The sequence below is a fragment of the Pavona decussata genome, unplaced genomic scaffold, assembly GCF_977016875.1.
Source record: "Pavona decussata unplaced genomic scaffold, jaPavDecu1.1 SCAFFOLD_12, whole genome shotgun sequence".
NCBI classification, from domain to species: Eukaryota; Metazoa; Cnidaria; class Anthozoa; order Scleractinia; family Agariciidae; genus Pavona; species Pavona decussata.
Window position 1 is genome coordinate 1,601,571 of NW_028145435.1, and position 14,192 is coordinate 1,615,762.

General features: G+C 39.0%; 1 protein-coding gene across 1 annotated transcript in view; it reads right to left on the reverse strand.

The window, feature by feature from the left end:
• Positions 1-14,192, reverse strand: part of LOC146488001 (eukaryotic translation initiation factor 3 subunit L-like) — a 30,137-nt gene that overhangs the window by 1,056 nt on the left and 14,889 nt on the right. Inside the window, exons 14-21 of the mRNA XM_085125469.1 lie at positions 13,063-13,125; positions 12,433-12,503; positions 11,279-11,378; positions 10,326-10,399; positions 8,590-8,647; positions 3,316-3,354; positions 2,628-2,720; positions 1,131-1,211 (exon numbers count right to left, since the gene is read on the reverse strand). Of these exons, the coding sequence (XP_084981595.1) occupies positions 1,131-1,211; positions 2,628-2,720; positions 3,316-3,354; positions 8,590-8,647; positions 10,326-10,399; positions 11,279-11,378; positions 12,433-12,503; positions 13,063-13,125 (579 nt within the window). The remainder of the gene's footprint in view (positions 1-1,130; positions 1,212-2,627; positions 2,721-3,315; positions 3,355-8,589; positions 8,648-10,325; positions 10,400-11,278; positions 11,379-12,432; positions 12,504-13,062; positions 13,126-14,192) is intronic.

The window sequence follows — 14,192 nt, forward strand, 5'->3', positions numbered from 1 at the left end:
GTATTAAGAAAATTGGAAGCGCGGAGTTCTAGATCACGAGCTATACTCCACAGTGACAAACTGAACACAGTTGAATAAGAGCCACTTTAAATTTTCAAAACTAAACATGACTTTCAACTCTTTTGCAACTGACAAGGGGTCACCAAGCTCGCTTTTGAGTTATAACCACTAAAATAAAATTAGGGCTGTTTTAAACACGTTATACTGTTGCTATGTTAAGCTGTTATGCCGAGAAAACGACCATAACTTGGTCACCAATGATTTGGGGGTGTAGTCCCCGGTGTGGTGGTCTATCTCTATCTGTTTTCATCTGTCTTTTACATGCGTGGGTTGGCTGGGTGGGTGAAAACAAAACACGGACTGATCGCGGCTGTCAGTGGCACAGAAGAATTGTAAACCGCTATGAGACTACTGGTACGTGCGGTATATAAATACGTTACCATTTCTATTTAACAATTAGATTATGAGCTCGAGATTTCGAGAGCAAAAAATCTAATTGTTTTAGTATAAATCTACTAGTCGCTCAAAACTAAACAAGTGGATTATCCAAATCCTCCTCAAAGACACTTCGAAAACGCGAAGAAGCGGGCTGAATTTTGTTGAAAACCGCTACTCGCTTTCTATCACAGATTAGTATAAATCTACTAGTGTTCTATCACGAATGCCGTTCTCTGATTGGCTACGCTACTCGCTATCTATTCTGTGATAGATAGCGAGTAGCGATTTTCAACAAAATGGCGGCCGCTTCTTCGCGTTTTCAAAGTGTCTGCGATGAGGAAATAGATAATTTACTTGTTTAGTTTTGAACAAATAGTAGATTTATACTAAAACAATTAGATTATTCGCTCTCGATTTCTATGCGTGATAGTTGATTCGGGCTTCGCCCTCATCAACTATCACGCGATAGAAATCTCGAGCTCATAATCTAATTGTTAAATGGATAGCGGGTAGTGTAGCCAATCAGAGAACGGCATTCGTAATAGAACGCTGGTAGATTTATACTAATAGGGATTAGTTTGATACCATTATTGTTCTATCAACTAATTGAGAGAAGTGTTGTTCCGTTAAGGTGTAAGCGCTGGCGGTGCCAGCCACCTTAAACCACTGTGAGTGATGAGGGGAGCTCCTACCTCTTCAAATTTGTGAATCTGTCGGATGAAGAAATCTCCATAGCGCCGTTCAACTTTGGTGTCAGCAATGTGAATCATGTCCTGTAATGAAACAGATAAGTGAGACAATCGGCTTGGTTTGTTGTCGACACTGATTATTTCTAAACAACAACTGGTTCAAGCGAGGACCAGAAGACTGTCTGGAATTGTTTGTGGACAGAAGACGTGTTCTTTTGACAAATTTAAGGACGGTGCTTACTAATAAAGAAGTATTATTGTATGGTTTATGACTACGGGGGGAAAGCAGATCTTGGCAAGGGCTATTGAAATCCAAAAAGAAAATTTGGGGCAACCGTGCATTTTTCAGAGATAATAAAGCAACAATTCTTTCTTAAAAAACAAACAAAAAAAACCAAAACAAAACAAAACAAACAAAAAAACAAACAAACAAACAAAACAAAAAATAAAACAGTAAAATACAAAGCAATGTATGGCGTTTTTTCCAAATTGAAGCTTTATTATCTTCGAAAAATGCATGGTTACCCTCAATTTTTCTTTTTGGATACCAAGAGCACTTGCTAAGTTCTGCTTTCTCCGCATAGTTTTAAACCTCGCAAAAATATCCCTGTATTAGTAGGCACCACCCATAGGAAACCCGAGTATCTCAAGATTCGCAGAATGTATGCGCAGTAACAAAAATTGGCACTGTCCTTAATACGAATAAGATTGGAATCCGGGTTGTAAAGTTGGCCATGGCCGCCGCTATCAGTTTATTTGATCCCACGTGTAGCGCACCCAACAAAAATGTGGTATGAATAACCGCTAAAAGGTTAAACCAACAACAGCCAGCAAGGCTAACCTAAATCGGTGGCGTTGATAAAATTCACGTTAAGAATACATCAGTCTGCGAATGGCCTCTTGCAGTTACTACTGCGAAAAAAAACTGTCGAAAAGCGTCAACATAACACTTTGCCTACTTAGACCCACCATGTCAGTGCCGGAGGTTAGCAATGTTGGTTTGGTCGTGAATACTGGATCGATGGAAGACCTTTATTTAAACACGATAATTTTTAAAGCTGCAAAGCTTGTGGGGGTATTGCACTCGCAAATGAGATGATATCCCCGGACATCTGTATTTGTAAGGCTGTATTAAGCAATCAGATGCAACCACTACCAAAAAGTTGTTTTCCCTGGTAAGCAGGGAGTAGACGGGTGCTTACCATTTACGCAAACCACCCGGATGGAAATTTTCGGCATAAATACGAAATGATTTAGCTTGTCTTAAGAGAAGATGGATAACATGCAAAAATGTATGAACATCAGCTGTAAATTCTAAAAGGATTAACAAAAAATGCATCACTTTGACCGGAAGCCATAATAATTTCAGAAGTACTCCAAATGGAATGATGCGTTCCATTTGATTTTCCAACTAAAATTTCCGGGTTTTCCATGTAAACGGTAAGTACCCGAGATGTCTAGTGGATACCTCATTTTGGAGTGACCATCTTGTCGCTTTACCTGATCAATATAGAAGTCCACTTCTGATGAAGACTGAAGTTCTCCTTCAAGGGCATCAGTGCCTTTAGTCCACACAAGGTTTCTCTGTTTGTGCTGCGAAAATGAAAAAAAGAAAACTTTATACCAAGACAACCAAGTACAACTGCAGTGCACAGATGTACAGTGAAACCTCTACCTTTGGACACCTCATTAAGGGGACATAAACCTGAGTCCCAGAAAAAAAAAACGCTCAATAACCTTTGTATCGCTGATCCCTGTTATTGGGTCACCTCTATTAAGCGGGGGATCGGGACAGTTTTTGAACATCCCAAATGCTATTTAAACGTCCATTAAGGGGCTGGGGCAACTAGGCACTGATTCCTGGTATGTGACAAACCACCAAAGAGGAATGATAAGATTATTGCACTCAAATCACAAGTGACGACACTCATGACAGCTTTCAAAGCCTGTCCTTTTACTGTACTCTAATAAATGAATGGCAACTAAAGTATGTTGTACAAATGTTGTTAGCAATATTCATCCTATTCAAGGAAACAGGCTTTTTGAATGGTAATTGATTGCTAACGAAATGAGCCAACCTCTTTTCGGGGGACACCGCCATGAAGGGTATTCCCTTGACGGTGGTTCTACTCTACTTGAGCCGAAATTCGCAATTCAGCAAATAATTAACCATTGCACAAAGTGTTACCTTAAAACAGAGCAGCTCAGTCCTGAATTGATTCTCATCCTTCGGAAACAAAACAAAACAAAAAATTATGAGAAGCTACGCACAACAGGTACACGGCTTCACAATCCTGTATGTCCAAGAGATCATCACGGGAAGAGAATGGCAATGTGATCATGTGTTTTATCATTTTTAGAACACAACAGTCCCTTGCGAGAACTATAGCCGCGCACGTTGCGTGGATGAACTCGTCGATAATTTGCATTATCATTCAACACATTTTAACACTTTCCAAATATGGTCATGGTGTACTTAATATTCCTCGTTTGTGAACACAGATATCCTGCCGTATCCATAATTTCATGTATCGGGTTCCTTGTTAATGCCCGTTTAAACAATTTCAACATTAATACTTTGCACAACATTTGTTCAACAAAAGTTGAACGGATGTTAGGCAAATGTTGGATGAGCGGAGTGTTCAAACGGTTTCAACGCCATTTCATATTTTCAAGGACAAGGAAAATGTTGAATCGATGTTGAATGAAGTTTAAACCAATTTAAATAGACCATTTCTGATTTGCTTTGAACCTCATTATGATAGGGAGGCTAGTGCAAAATTTTTTTTTATGAAAATTAGTTTTCATTCACATGCAAACAAAACTAATTTTCATGAGAAAAGTTTCACACTTAGCCTCGCTTTCATAACGAGGTTCACAGCAACTCGGAAATGGCCTATTGGCTTCAACACGCTTTCAACAGTGTTGAACGATCTGTTCAAACGTCCCCGACATTTGGTTCAACAACTTTTGCTGAACGCATGTTGAAGCAAATGTTGAAACCGTTTAAGAGCGGATGTCTGTAAATATCAACCAGAGGTATGCAATAGCGAAAAATTCAAAATTCTCAAAAAAATTCACAACATAGCCCACGGTAAACTATTGCAAGAAATACATGTTTTACTTCGATCCGATAATTATTTTTGATGTGAGGCTATGATCTTGAATTCACCGCTCCTGAACCGGGTTTTCGGTGTCTGACACCACATGTTGCGAAGACCTTGTTTTAAAAATCAAACTAGTTTCGTTCCAAACGAAAAACATCCAGTCTGATAAAGTACATAATTATAGACATCATGAATGGTATGTTACTCATCTGAAGTGGAAATTAAATATTTAGGAGATTTTTCAATATTTACAATTTTTTAAGCGATTTCTCGTGATGCCAAATTGACAAATTTGCGACGCTAAAATCATCAACTGGTACATGGCGTTGAGGATAAAGATTTACGCCACGTGAAAGAGCATCATTTCTTCTTATAAAATCCGCTTTCAAAAGTATGGGCAACACAAAAGGAAATTTTTGAGGCCGCGAATTACAAGTAGTACTTTAGTGAAATTTGAGCTTTTCTGTCACGGCATTCCGATGCCAAAACTCAGATTAACACAAGATGAAAACGTTTCAAACAACAATTGTTTGTTGGTACTTGCTATAGGTTTTGGCCCACGTTCATAATATCACCTTCCATGGTTTTTAATCATTTCGGGGCAGGCACAAAAGATTGTAGCAGTTTTAGTAGACCCCGAGTTCAAAAGCGTATAAAGGTCACAAAGGTCAGTTTAGGTAGTCAACGTTTTGAATTCGGACCAGAATGTTTTGCATTGAATCTTACTTTAGAACAAATTGAACAATAGCTACAAGTGCTACGTAATTCATACCTTTTGAGCGAGCGTTCTTTACATTGTAGAAATCATCATATCAATCAGGAACGATATATGTATTTTACCGCGATTTAAAAATACGTTTAACGGCAGAGATTGCGTTACAGTTTGCACAGATCACTTGCCCCCAGCGGGGGGGGGGGGGGGGGGGGAACTCCCATATCAAATTGGCGAGTTGATCGTCATAAATTTTGAAAAGTACCACTAAAAGGTACAAGAATTTGTTTTGAAGCCGTGATCTGTACAATTTTCCCACTTAGTGGTACCAACTCTAAAATGAATACGCTAAGTGACAGTTGACTGACATTTATAATAACTTTCTCTTATATGTTTTCGCTCAATACCCTAAAACTGGCTAAAAGGTAGCGCCATACCTTTGACAGGTACCAAACCACGAATTTTAACCCCCGAAAGCTACGCTCACCCCCGTCAATTTTTATATACCCCCGGGTACCCTGCGAGCAGTGGCCCTTCGACTTATCTAGGAAGATCGAAGGGCCTCTGCTCACAGGGTACCCCCCGGGCGCATGCCAAGGGTAATTTTTCACTGCCGCTTCTAAAACTATCTAAGGGCCGCGGGGTTTGCTGACTGAACACTGAAAACTGAGGCGGAGCTTCTCGTAGACAGAGCAGGTATCGAATTACTGTAACGCAAAACTCCTGACCTTAAATAAGAATTACCTTAAATAACGCTTGCAATTTGATTCTGAATTACTGGTTATTACATCCACACACATTTACGATTTTTAGTGATTTTTTTTAAAAAGTTATTTGGCCGTGTGTTTTGTCACTGTTACAGTCTCCCGACGTACAGAATGAGGAGGTTAGGAAGTTATTTGGCCGTGTGCTTTGTCACTGTAGCAGTCTCCCGACGTAAAGAATGGGGAGGTTGAGGGGGAGGCGGCGGGGTAAGAGCGAGGAGGGAAACGGGGTTGCGTCACCACTGTCATCCCTATTTTCCCTCAATATTTCCTGTAGTACGACTCACACCTGCGACAGTCGACCACAGTACATTGTCAGCAGGAATAATGGAGGAGCGCAGGGGGAGCAATTTTTGTCAGAGAGAGGACCAGGGTTTCACAGCCTGGATGGCACAGCTACGCTCCTTTGGCTGTAAAGCCAGGTCTACAAAGTGACATAACTAACTGACTAAACTTCAGCGTAAAATTTCCCTTAGTATCTTCGAAATCGATGACAGCCATCTGATCAGGTCTATTTGCTCAAGACATCGAGATGCTTATGGCATCAGACGGCGCTGCCAAAACCGATTCTGCGCCGGTCCCACCAAGTTGGGCAGCTAATCGTTTCAAGCAAACGAAGGGAGATCGGAGCATCACATTTGTGCAGTCTAGACTTATCCACAAGATGACCTCGATATTAGTGCCTGTTGGCTTTCGCAAGTACTCTAAAAATTCAGAGCATAGCACCATATATTCAGGCGACATGATCTTGTTGGATCGTGTTCTTACTTTGACCCATTAAGGCCAAAGAAACCATATTTTGTCTGCTCAAAGTCCATTACTGATGGATGAACTATCTTTTATCGCATGAAAACTATCATACAACAGACAATTTTTGTGAACAATAAATTGAAAATTGGGTCTTATCCAGATGAACTAGACAGTGACATTGCTTTTAACTCTCTTTGAGTAGCATTCATGGTAGCCTGCGAATAAAGCCGCCTCTCATCGCTCCCGGCCCCCGAGGGCCCGAAACGCCCCTCGGGGACGGAAGCGATGAGAGGCGGCTGTATTCGGAGGCTACGTTAGACTGAAATTTGAAAAACTTTATCAAAAATCAAAACAACTGCGTGTGTTTAGACGCAACCAGATAAAATTATGATAAGCCAAACCCGTAACCTCAGTTTGAACTGATTATATAATTAATTGTCTTTGGGGTCTAGCTGGACGAAACATCAATTTCTATCCCGTGAACGAGGGCGTACGTAAGTGCAAGGTCAGCGGTCTACCGGTGAAATGCATGTAACACAATCTTTGTGACCAAATGTATAAAACGGCCTAAAGTGTTACGATGTTTCCTATAGATGTCCCATATTTCTTAAACATCCAGTGTGGCCGCTCAAAGGTATGAATTATATAGCACTCTTAGCTATTTGCTCCATTTTTTTTCAAAGTAAGATTGAATGAAAGAAGTCCTGGTTTCATTTTATTCCATATTTACTAGTGTTGCGACGGGTTGACAACGTAAACTGACCCGTGTACGGCTTTTGAACTCCGCTAAAATCTTTTGACATTGCCCCTAAAGGATAGAAAACCAAGGAAAATAGTCTTATAAGCATAGGTCATGCACAGGCAGTGCCCTGTAGCAAGAATTAATAAACCATTGTTGTTTGAAACGTTTTCATGTTGTGTTTATTTGAGTTTTAGCATCGGAATTCCGTGACAGAAAAGCTCAACTTTCACTAAAGTACTACTTGTAATTCGCGGCCTCAAAAATTTCCTTTTGTGTTGCCCATACTTTTGAAAGCGGATTTTATAAGAAGAAATGATGCTCTTTCACGTGGTGTAAATCTTTATCCTCAACGCCATGTACCAGTTGATGATTTTAGCGTCGCAAATTTGTCAATTTGGCATCACGAGAAATCGCTTAAAAAATTGTAAATATTGAAAAATCTCCTAAATATTTAATTTTCACTTCAGATGAGTAACATACCATTCATGATGTCTATAATTATGTACTTTATCAGACTGGATGTTTTTCGTTTGGAACGAAACTAGTTTGATTTTTAAAACAAGGTCTTCGCAACATGTGGTGTCAGACACCGAAAACCCGGTTCAGGAGCGGTGAATTCAAGATCATAGCCTCACATCAAAAATAATTATCGGATCGAAGTAAAACATGTATTTCTTGCAATAGTTTACCGTGGGCTATGTTGTGAATTTTTTTGAGAATTTTGAATTTTTCGCTATTGCATACCTCGGGTTGATATTTACAGACATCCGCTCTTAAACGGGCCTTTACTTGACAAGTAACAACCTGTGATGATCGTCTCCAGCTTTTCTGCAGTAAAACTGTGCTTTATTATCAGTGTGTTGAATAATAAAACAATAGGCCACGTACAAGCTGCTGTGAACCTCATTATGAAAGCGAGACTAGGTGCAAAAAATAGTTTTGTTTGCATGTGAAAATGATCAACAAAGAAAAAATGTCTGGTTTAAACAAATTCTCTAACTGGTGCTATAAGAAGATCCCGCTTTATTGTTTAGTAACTAAATTTGAATCAAAATTCACGTTAACCCAGGATTAGCTTAATCAGCGTTTGAACAACTGGGCCCAGCTTTCTTAGATAAGTCGCTGCACAGTTTGTGTTCAGGTCGAAAGAAAGTGGCCGTGTCAACAAGGTGTGGTATTAACGGGGTCAGCCTAGGGAAGGACTCCATCTCTACTGATGCGCAGAACATATGCGCACAAGAAAAGAACGTCCTTCAAATAGTGAATCGTTCACAATTATTCAAACTCCAATTTCACGGTGTTTTAGTTCTCAAGCTTGTATGAGAAAATAGAAGCTATTTTAACAGGCTTCTCTGTCTGTTCCAGAGAGTTCTTTTTTCCTACTCACCATGTCCAGAAAAGCTGCCAGTTTGGCAATGGGCATTGTGGTGTACAGCTTCAAGTAGCTACAAATTGAAAAACAAGCAGCAGTTACTTAAAGGGGGTATGTAAGATGATATGATCACGTGGGATAATTTATTTTTACATGATTTATTTATCCAGCTTTGCCATGCGAAAACAAAGTTATTACAAATATAGAAAGTGAAACAAAAAAAATGACTGGGAAAGAAGTACAGTTAAGGAAAATTACTGTGGTCACCTCTAACTTTAAAAGAAAACTAAACGAAGTTCATCAAAGAGAACGGTAAACAACTACGACATCAAAAATGTCAAAAACAGCGTTCTATTCCGCGGGCTCTACTGCACTTCAAACAAACTGACTTACAAGTCCGTACATCGCCCTGCTCGTATGCATTCTCAAGGGCATGCATTATGGGAAATCCTTGTAGTGTTTATAGAATATTCACCATTTGCAAAGAAACAATTGGGCGGTTAAGGTTCAGCTATTTATTTTCTACTGAAAAGTAAATTGATTTAAACAAATAAAAGTTTCTTTTCGATAGAAATTGGCCAAAAGTTTTCCATGAAGACTGCATGCGATGATAACATGCTCATCAGGTTAGTCAACCGCTGCTCTTGACACAAGAAAGCGGCGACCTACACCATTCGCAACGTCTCGCATGATTGGCCAAGAGAACAAAAGAATGAACAACGAAACAATGGGCCCAGACACAAAAAAACAATGAAGCTGCAGGTTATTAGGGTCCAGTGAAAATAGAGCTTGCAGTCCTACTGACAAGAGAAGCCTCCAACAACCAGGGTGAATTTCTTTTTTATAGAATAACTGAGATAGAGCGGTTTTCAATTGAGTGTCGAAAGTAATTTCGCGTTTGCTTTGGTTTTGCATACTACACTCTGTGATTGGTTAACAAAACTCGCGCCACTTTCTCAACCAATGGGAATCCAAACCAAAACCAATCGTGTTTTGGCCGCACGAGTTTTCCCGCGCTTGACGCCAGTTACATGTATTTGCTTCGACTTCTGATTGGCTCGTTGTGTTGTTTACATCTGTTGCAATTGGCCAGAGTAATTACTTTGGTTTTGGCTTTACGACACTCAATTGGAAACCGCTCTAACACACGCATTCCGATTGGTCAATAACCGACGGTTTTTTATATCGCTTAATTCATACAAAACAGTTTGAAATTCATCGTAGTTATTTTATAAAAGTTTTAAACTGACCAAATATTCTATGGGTTCACCGGATTAATAAATCCACTCGGGATACTGGGAGAACACGAGAAAAGCTTGTAAATCACTCGCCGAATTACGCTGGCAAAGCCACAGAAAATGCCGTCCCTTACTTTAACAACCCTCAATAGCTGACTGCTGCGCTTGTAGCAATCTTCGGAGAAATGTGTTCTGGGGCCCGTTTCTCGAAAGTCCCGGTAACCTATCGGGCCCGAAATCAAATATTCAAATCAAAATCTAAAGAACAAAAGCGCAAGTCCTACCTAATAAACCGATCCATTTTGTTTTAATAACTGATAGTTTTATCATATTGTCTGCAAAACTATTGAAACCTCGATCTTGAATGTAAACAACAACAGCTTTCCGGGCTCGTTAATTATCGGGACTTTCGAGAAACAGGCCCTTGATTAGCACAATTATCAAGAAAGTTCACGACATCCTACTTCTAAATGGAATCTTTCCAAGAAACTATGTTCCACATTAATCACCAACCTTCTTATCACTGGTATAAGAGCCTGTTGTGACACTTCATTCATGAAAACTTTGAGTTGAAGATTAAACGGTTCCTGATGAAGAAGTAATAGGCAAGATGAGAAAAGACGAAAAATCTATCATAATAAATGTTAAAGCTTAGGAAAAAACAACGACAGCTACAACAACAAGGACATGATTACTCATTGCAAACCTTTACTGACACTTTGTGACAACAAGCTACATTTTATGGTTAGGATGAGTACTTTTGGAATTTTCCAAATTGTTAACTTGAAACAGCCTAAGTTAATAGAAGATCTTTGTGAGAAGACGTGGGCGAGTGATTCCATTTCTGCTTCTTTCTCATTCTCTTAAATTTCCGAGAAACGGGCTTATCTCTTCCATTAAAAAAACCCACAACAAATTCCCACTGTTTAGAGAGTCAATCAAACACGGCTTTGCATCTATCAGAACACACTTTTACTTAAGCCGCCGTCACACGTTGAAACTTGTATGCAACGGCGCTGCAAAACATTAGTTTCAGCAGGCGTTGCACCGTGTAACATGATCGGTTTTGTGAAACTTTTGCGAACTTCCGTTGCGAGACAAGTTTCACGAAAAGTAGAACCGCTTTCTACTTCTACAACGGCTCGCAACGGTCGCAGTGGTGAAAAAACAAGAGTTTCACCGTGTAACACCACTTCGTGAAACTGGTCTCGTTCGCCGTTGCACACAAGTTTCAGCTAAAAGTTTCAACGTGTTACGGCGGCTTTAAGGATTTTTTTTTTTTTTGAAATGTAACTTACTCAAACCGACATGCTAACGGGCATCATATCAGAGGATAACGCAAGTTAAAGATGTTAAAAATGTCAAGACATTTTCTAACTTAATATTTGAGTCAAAGAGATGGATTGCATGTATTTAGTAGCAAAACCAAGTCACTTTCATTAGGCATTGTTCAACACGGGACTCACCCTGTTAAAATTGGCTGGCGGAGCATCAAAATTTGGCGGCACCGGAGATATAAACTTTGGACAAGCGTAAGAGAAGGATTCCTCGAACGCCTGCATGTCTCTATGAAAGAAACATGTAATAACAATATTATTATTCTTCAAAAACACTCACTCATTATTTTACTTTGGCCAGGATTCTGTGGATGAAATCCACGGTTACAACATTTACGTTTAACCTACTAAACACTACTTTCTTGTGGTCAGGTTTACCTAATTGCGCAAGTACCAGGTGATTCTAACTTTCTAGTTTGCACACGAAATCCCTCGGTGTTATCACTCAAATGAAAGCTCTTATGCAGTACAGTCGAACCTCTTTATTACGGACAGCGAGGGGACAGGAGTAAGTGTCCGCATTGTAGAGGTGTCCGTTTTAGGGAAGTAGGCTTTATGTAGATTTCGGTCTCACAGGGACCAAGTGAACTGTCTGTAATAGAGAGGTGTCCGTATTATAGAGTTGTCCGTAAGGAGAGGTTCCACTGTACTTTCTCTAGGTTCTGTTGTTTTGCTATATACAGTATTTCAAAACGAAATTTTGAATTTTGAACTCCCAAGTTCTAGAGAGCAAATTTAGCTTTAAATAAATAACTCAACATATGGCAGACTCTTTCAAAGAGGACATCACTTTGAGGTGGACACCGCACTTAGGCTTACACCATGGAAAGCTCGACATGCTAAACTTTACTTGTTTGCGACTGACAAAAAAAAAACTCTCTTAAACGGAAACCTCTGATAGGGCTGTCATTAAGCTTTGGAGAAGCCAGCTCCACCAGCAAGTCAGAAATAAAATAAATTCCGCCATTCTTGTTGTGTTTTAGTCATTTTCAAGATCTAATTTGCAGGCTATCTTCACTGCAGTGGAGGGCCGTAGTAGTTGGTTAAGGTGGTTGGTTTGTAAAGGAACTGTGGTGCTGCGTCGGTGGGGGAGAAGAAACGAATATTAGGTTTTATCAGTAGACTTGACAAGGCATTTCATCTTCGGTGATTATTTCCTTTATTCTTCCGACTTAAATGTTTAATCAAGCAGTGATGCTGTAAGGAGAATTTAGATGTTGATCACCACTGGGGCTTTAAGGGTTAACAGTACACAATGATAATATTATTATACATGTACATACCCTCGTTGTAATCTTTGCAACCTGTCATTAGATTTCTCACGGAGTTGAGAGTGGACATTTTCATCAATTCTCTGCAAGACAAAGTTAACAGTTGAATTAAATAATAAACCTCACTTTCCTACAAGGATACCCCCGCTGAGATGCCTCAAAATGTGTTTGGTAAAACGTGATACGAAACATTTAGAAAACGGTACTTATTTTTTTGAAAATAATAATTTATTATTGAAAAGTGAAGAGGTCTAAAAACCTGTCTTATCAATAAAAGGAACAATGCATCTTTGCTAGAAGATGAAATTCTTCTCTCGATCAACACAAAATATGTAAATAATGAGATGTGAACTTTCCCATCTCCGCGCATTAATACACTTTATAAAGATTAACAACAGTTACTAGTATAACAATGATTATTGTTAATTATACTAAACCATTGCAAAGTGCTTTTACACACACTAATTGGCTGTTTAAACTCCAGCATTGCTCTGGATTCGACAAGTCACAAGTCTTTTTGCCAATTTGTGTGAAACAAAGCATTACGTTGGGATGACTATCCACTTATGCTTGCATCGTATGTGAAAGGCAGACCAGCTTGAGTTTTTTATTAGGAGAAAAAACCTGCTGAATGTTTCTTACCTGTGGGCATAATGTCAGACAAATTGCCAACAGAATGTACATCTGCTCATTTTTCTTCATTATCTTTGAGGAAAAAAAAACATAGCAATTAACATTTCCAGGGTTCACTTATAGTGACCCCTTTAGAGTGCGATGCGCCTTACCATGGCTACCCAACAAACTTTTTTTTACAAGTTACCCAATCAGGATCATCTGAAGCGAATTTGATTAATGGTCACGCTTCCTTGCAAAGTCCAACAGGCAAGTGACGAAACAAAAAAAATAATTATTGAAAACATGTCGTTTTGTATTTTATGGCGAACCTGTAAAAAAAAGTTTGTTGGGTGGCCATGGTGAGGTGCATCTCACTGTAGTTTAAGAAAGCCAGCACTGTAAATCTCTTCAAGCTCTGTATTTCTCTGTAAGTACGTAAGACTTTATGTTATGAGGGTGACATCTGACAGTCATGAAACTAATAAACTAATGGCCCTCAAAATAATCAAAAGCGAAATTAAAAACAATAATCGATAACATAAAACACTATATACAGCCACGAATATAAAATTAATTCACAATTAATGAATGGTAAAAATATTTCAAAAAAACATATATAAGCTTATCTAATAATTATACATCCTCGAAATAAAAACTAATTAATAATGAATGATTGCATACGAAATTAATTGTTCTCTCAAAGGGTATCAATATCAGTAGTGTGAGTTGATGTGAGAGACCCAAGAAAGCTGGTAACAGTTTCTTTTAGCATTAGGTGCATGCTTAAAAAATCAAAATTTTGAAGGACTGTTTTCAAGTGAAATAATCTTGACATGATTTTATTACACTAGACCAGACCATTTCGTAGAGCTTTTTCATGTTGAGAAATATTATTTCAGGCTTGAACGGGATTCGCGCCTCTGTGATGCCAGTGCAGTGCTCTACCAACTGAGCTATCAATCCAACTAAGAGCTGGTCATATAGTGAGTTTGTAATATACCCATGAAGGATGAATATGAATACGGTGTATATGAAACATCATATATTGAACTGGGGATGAAAGTTTAAATAGAAGAAAGATCCTTGCAGTTAGTATGTAACTTCAGCAGTTGCAAAAAGAAAGCCTGAATAGGGCTTGAATAGGATTTAAACTGATG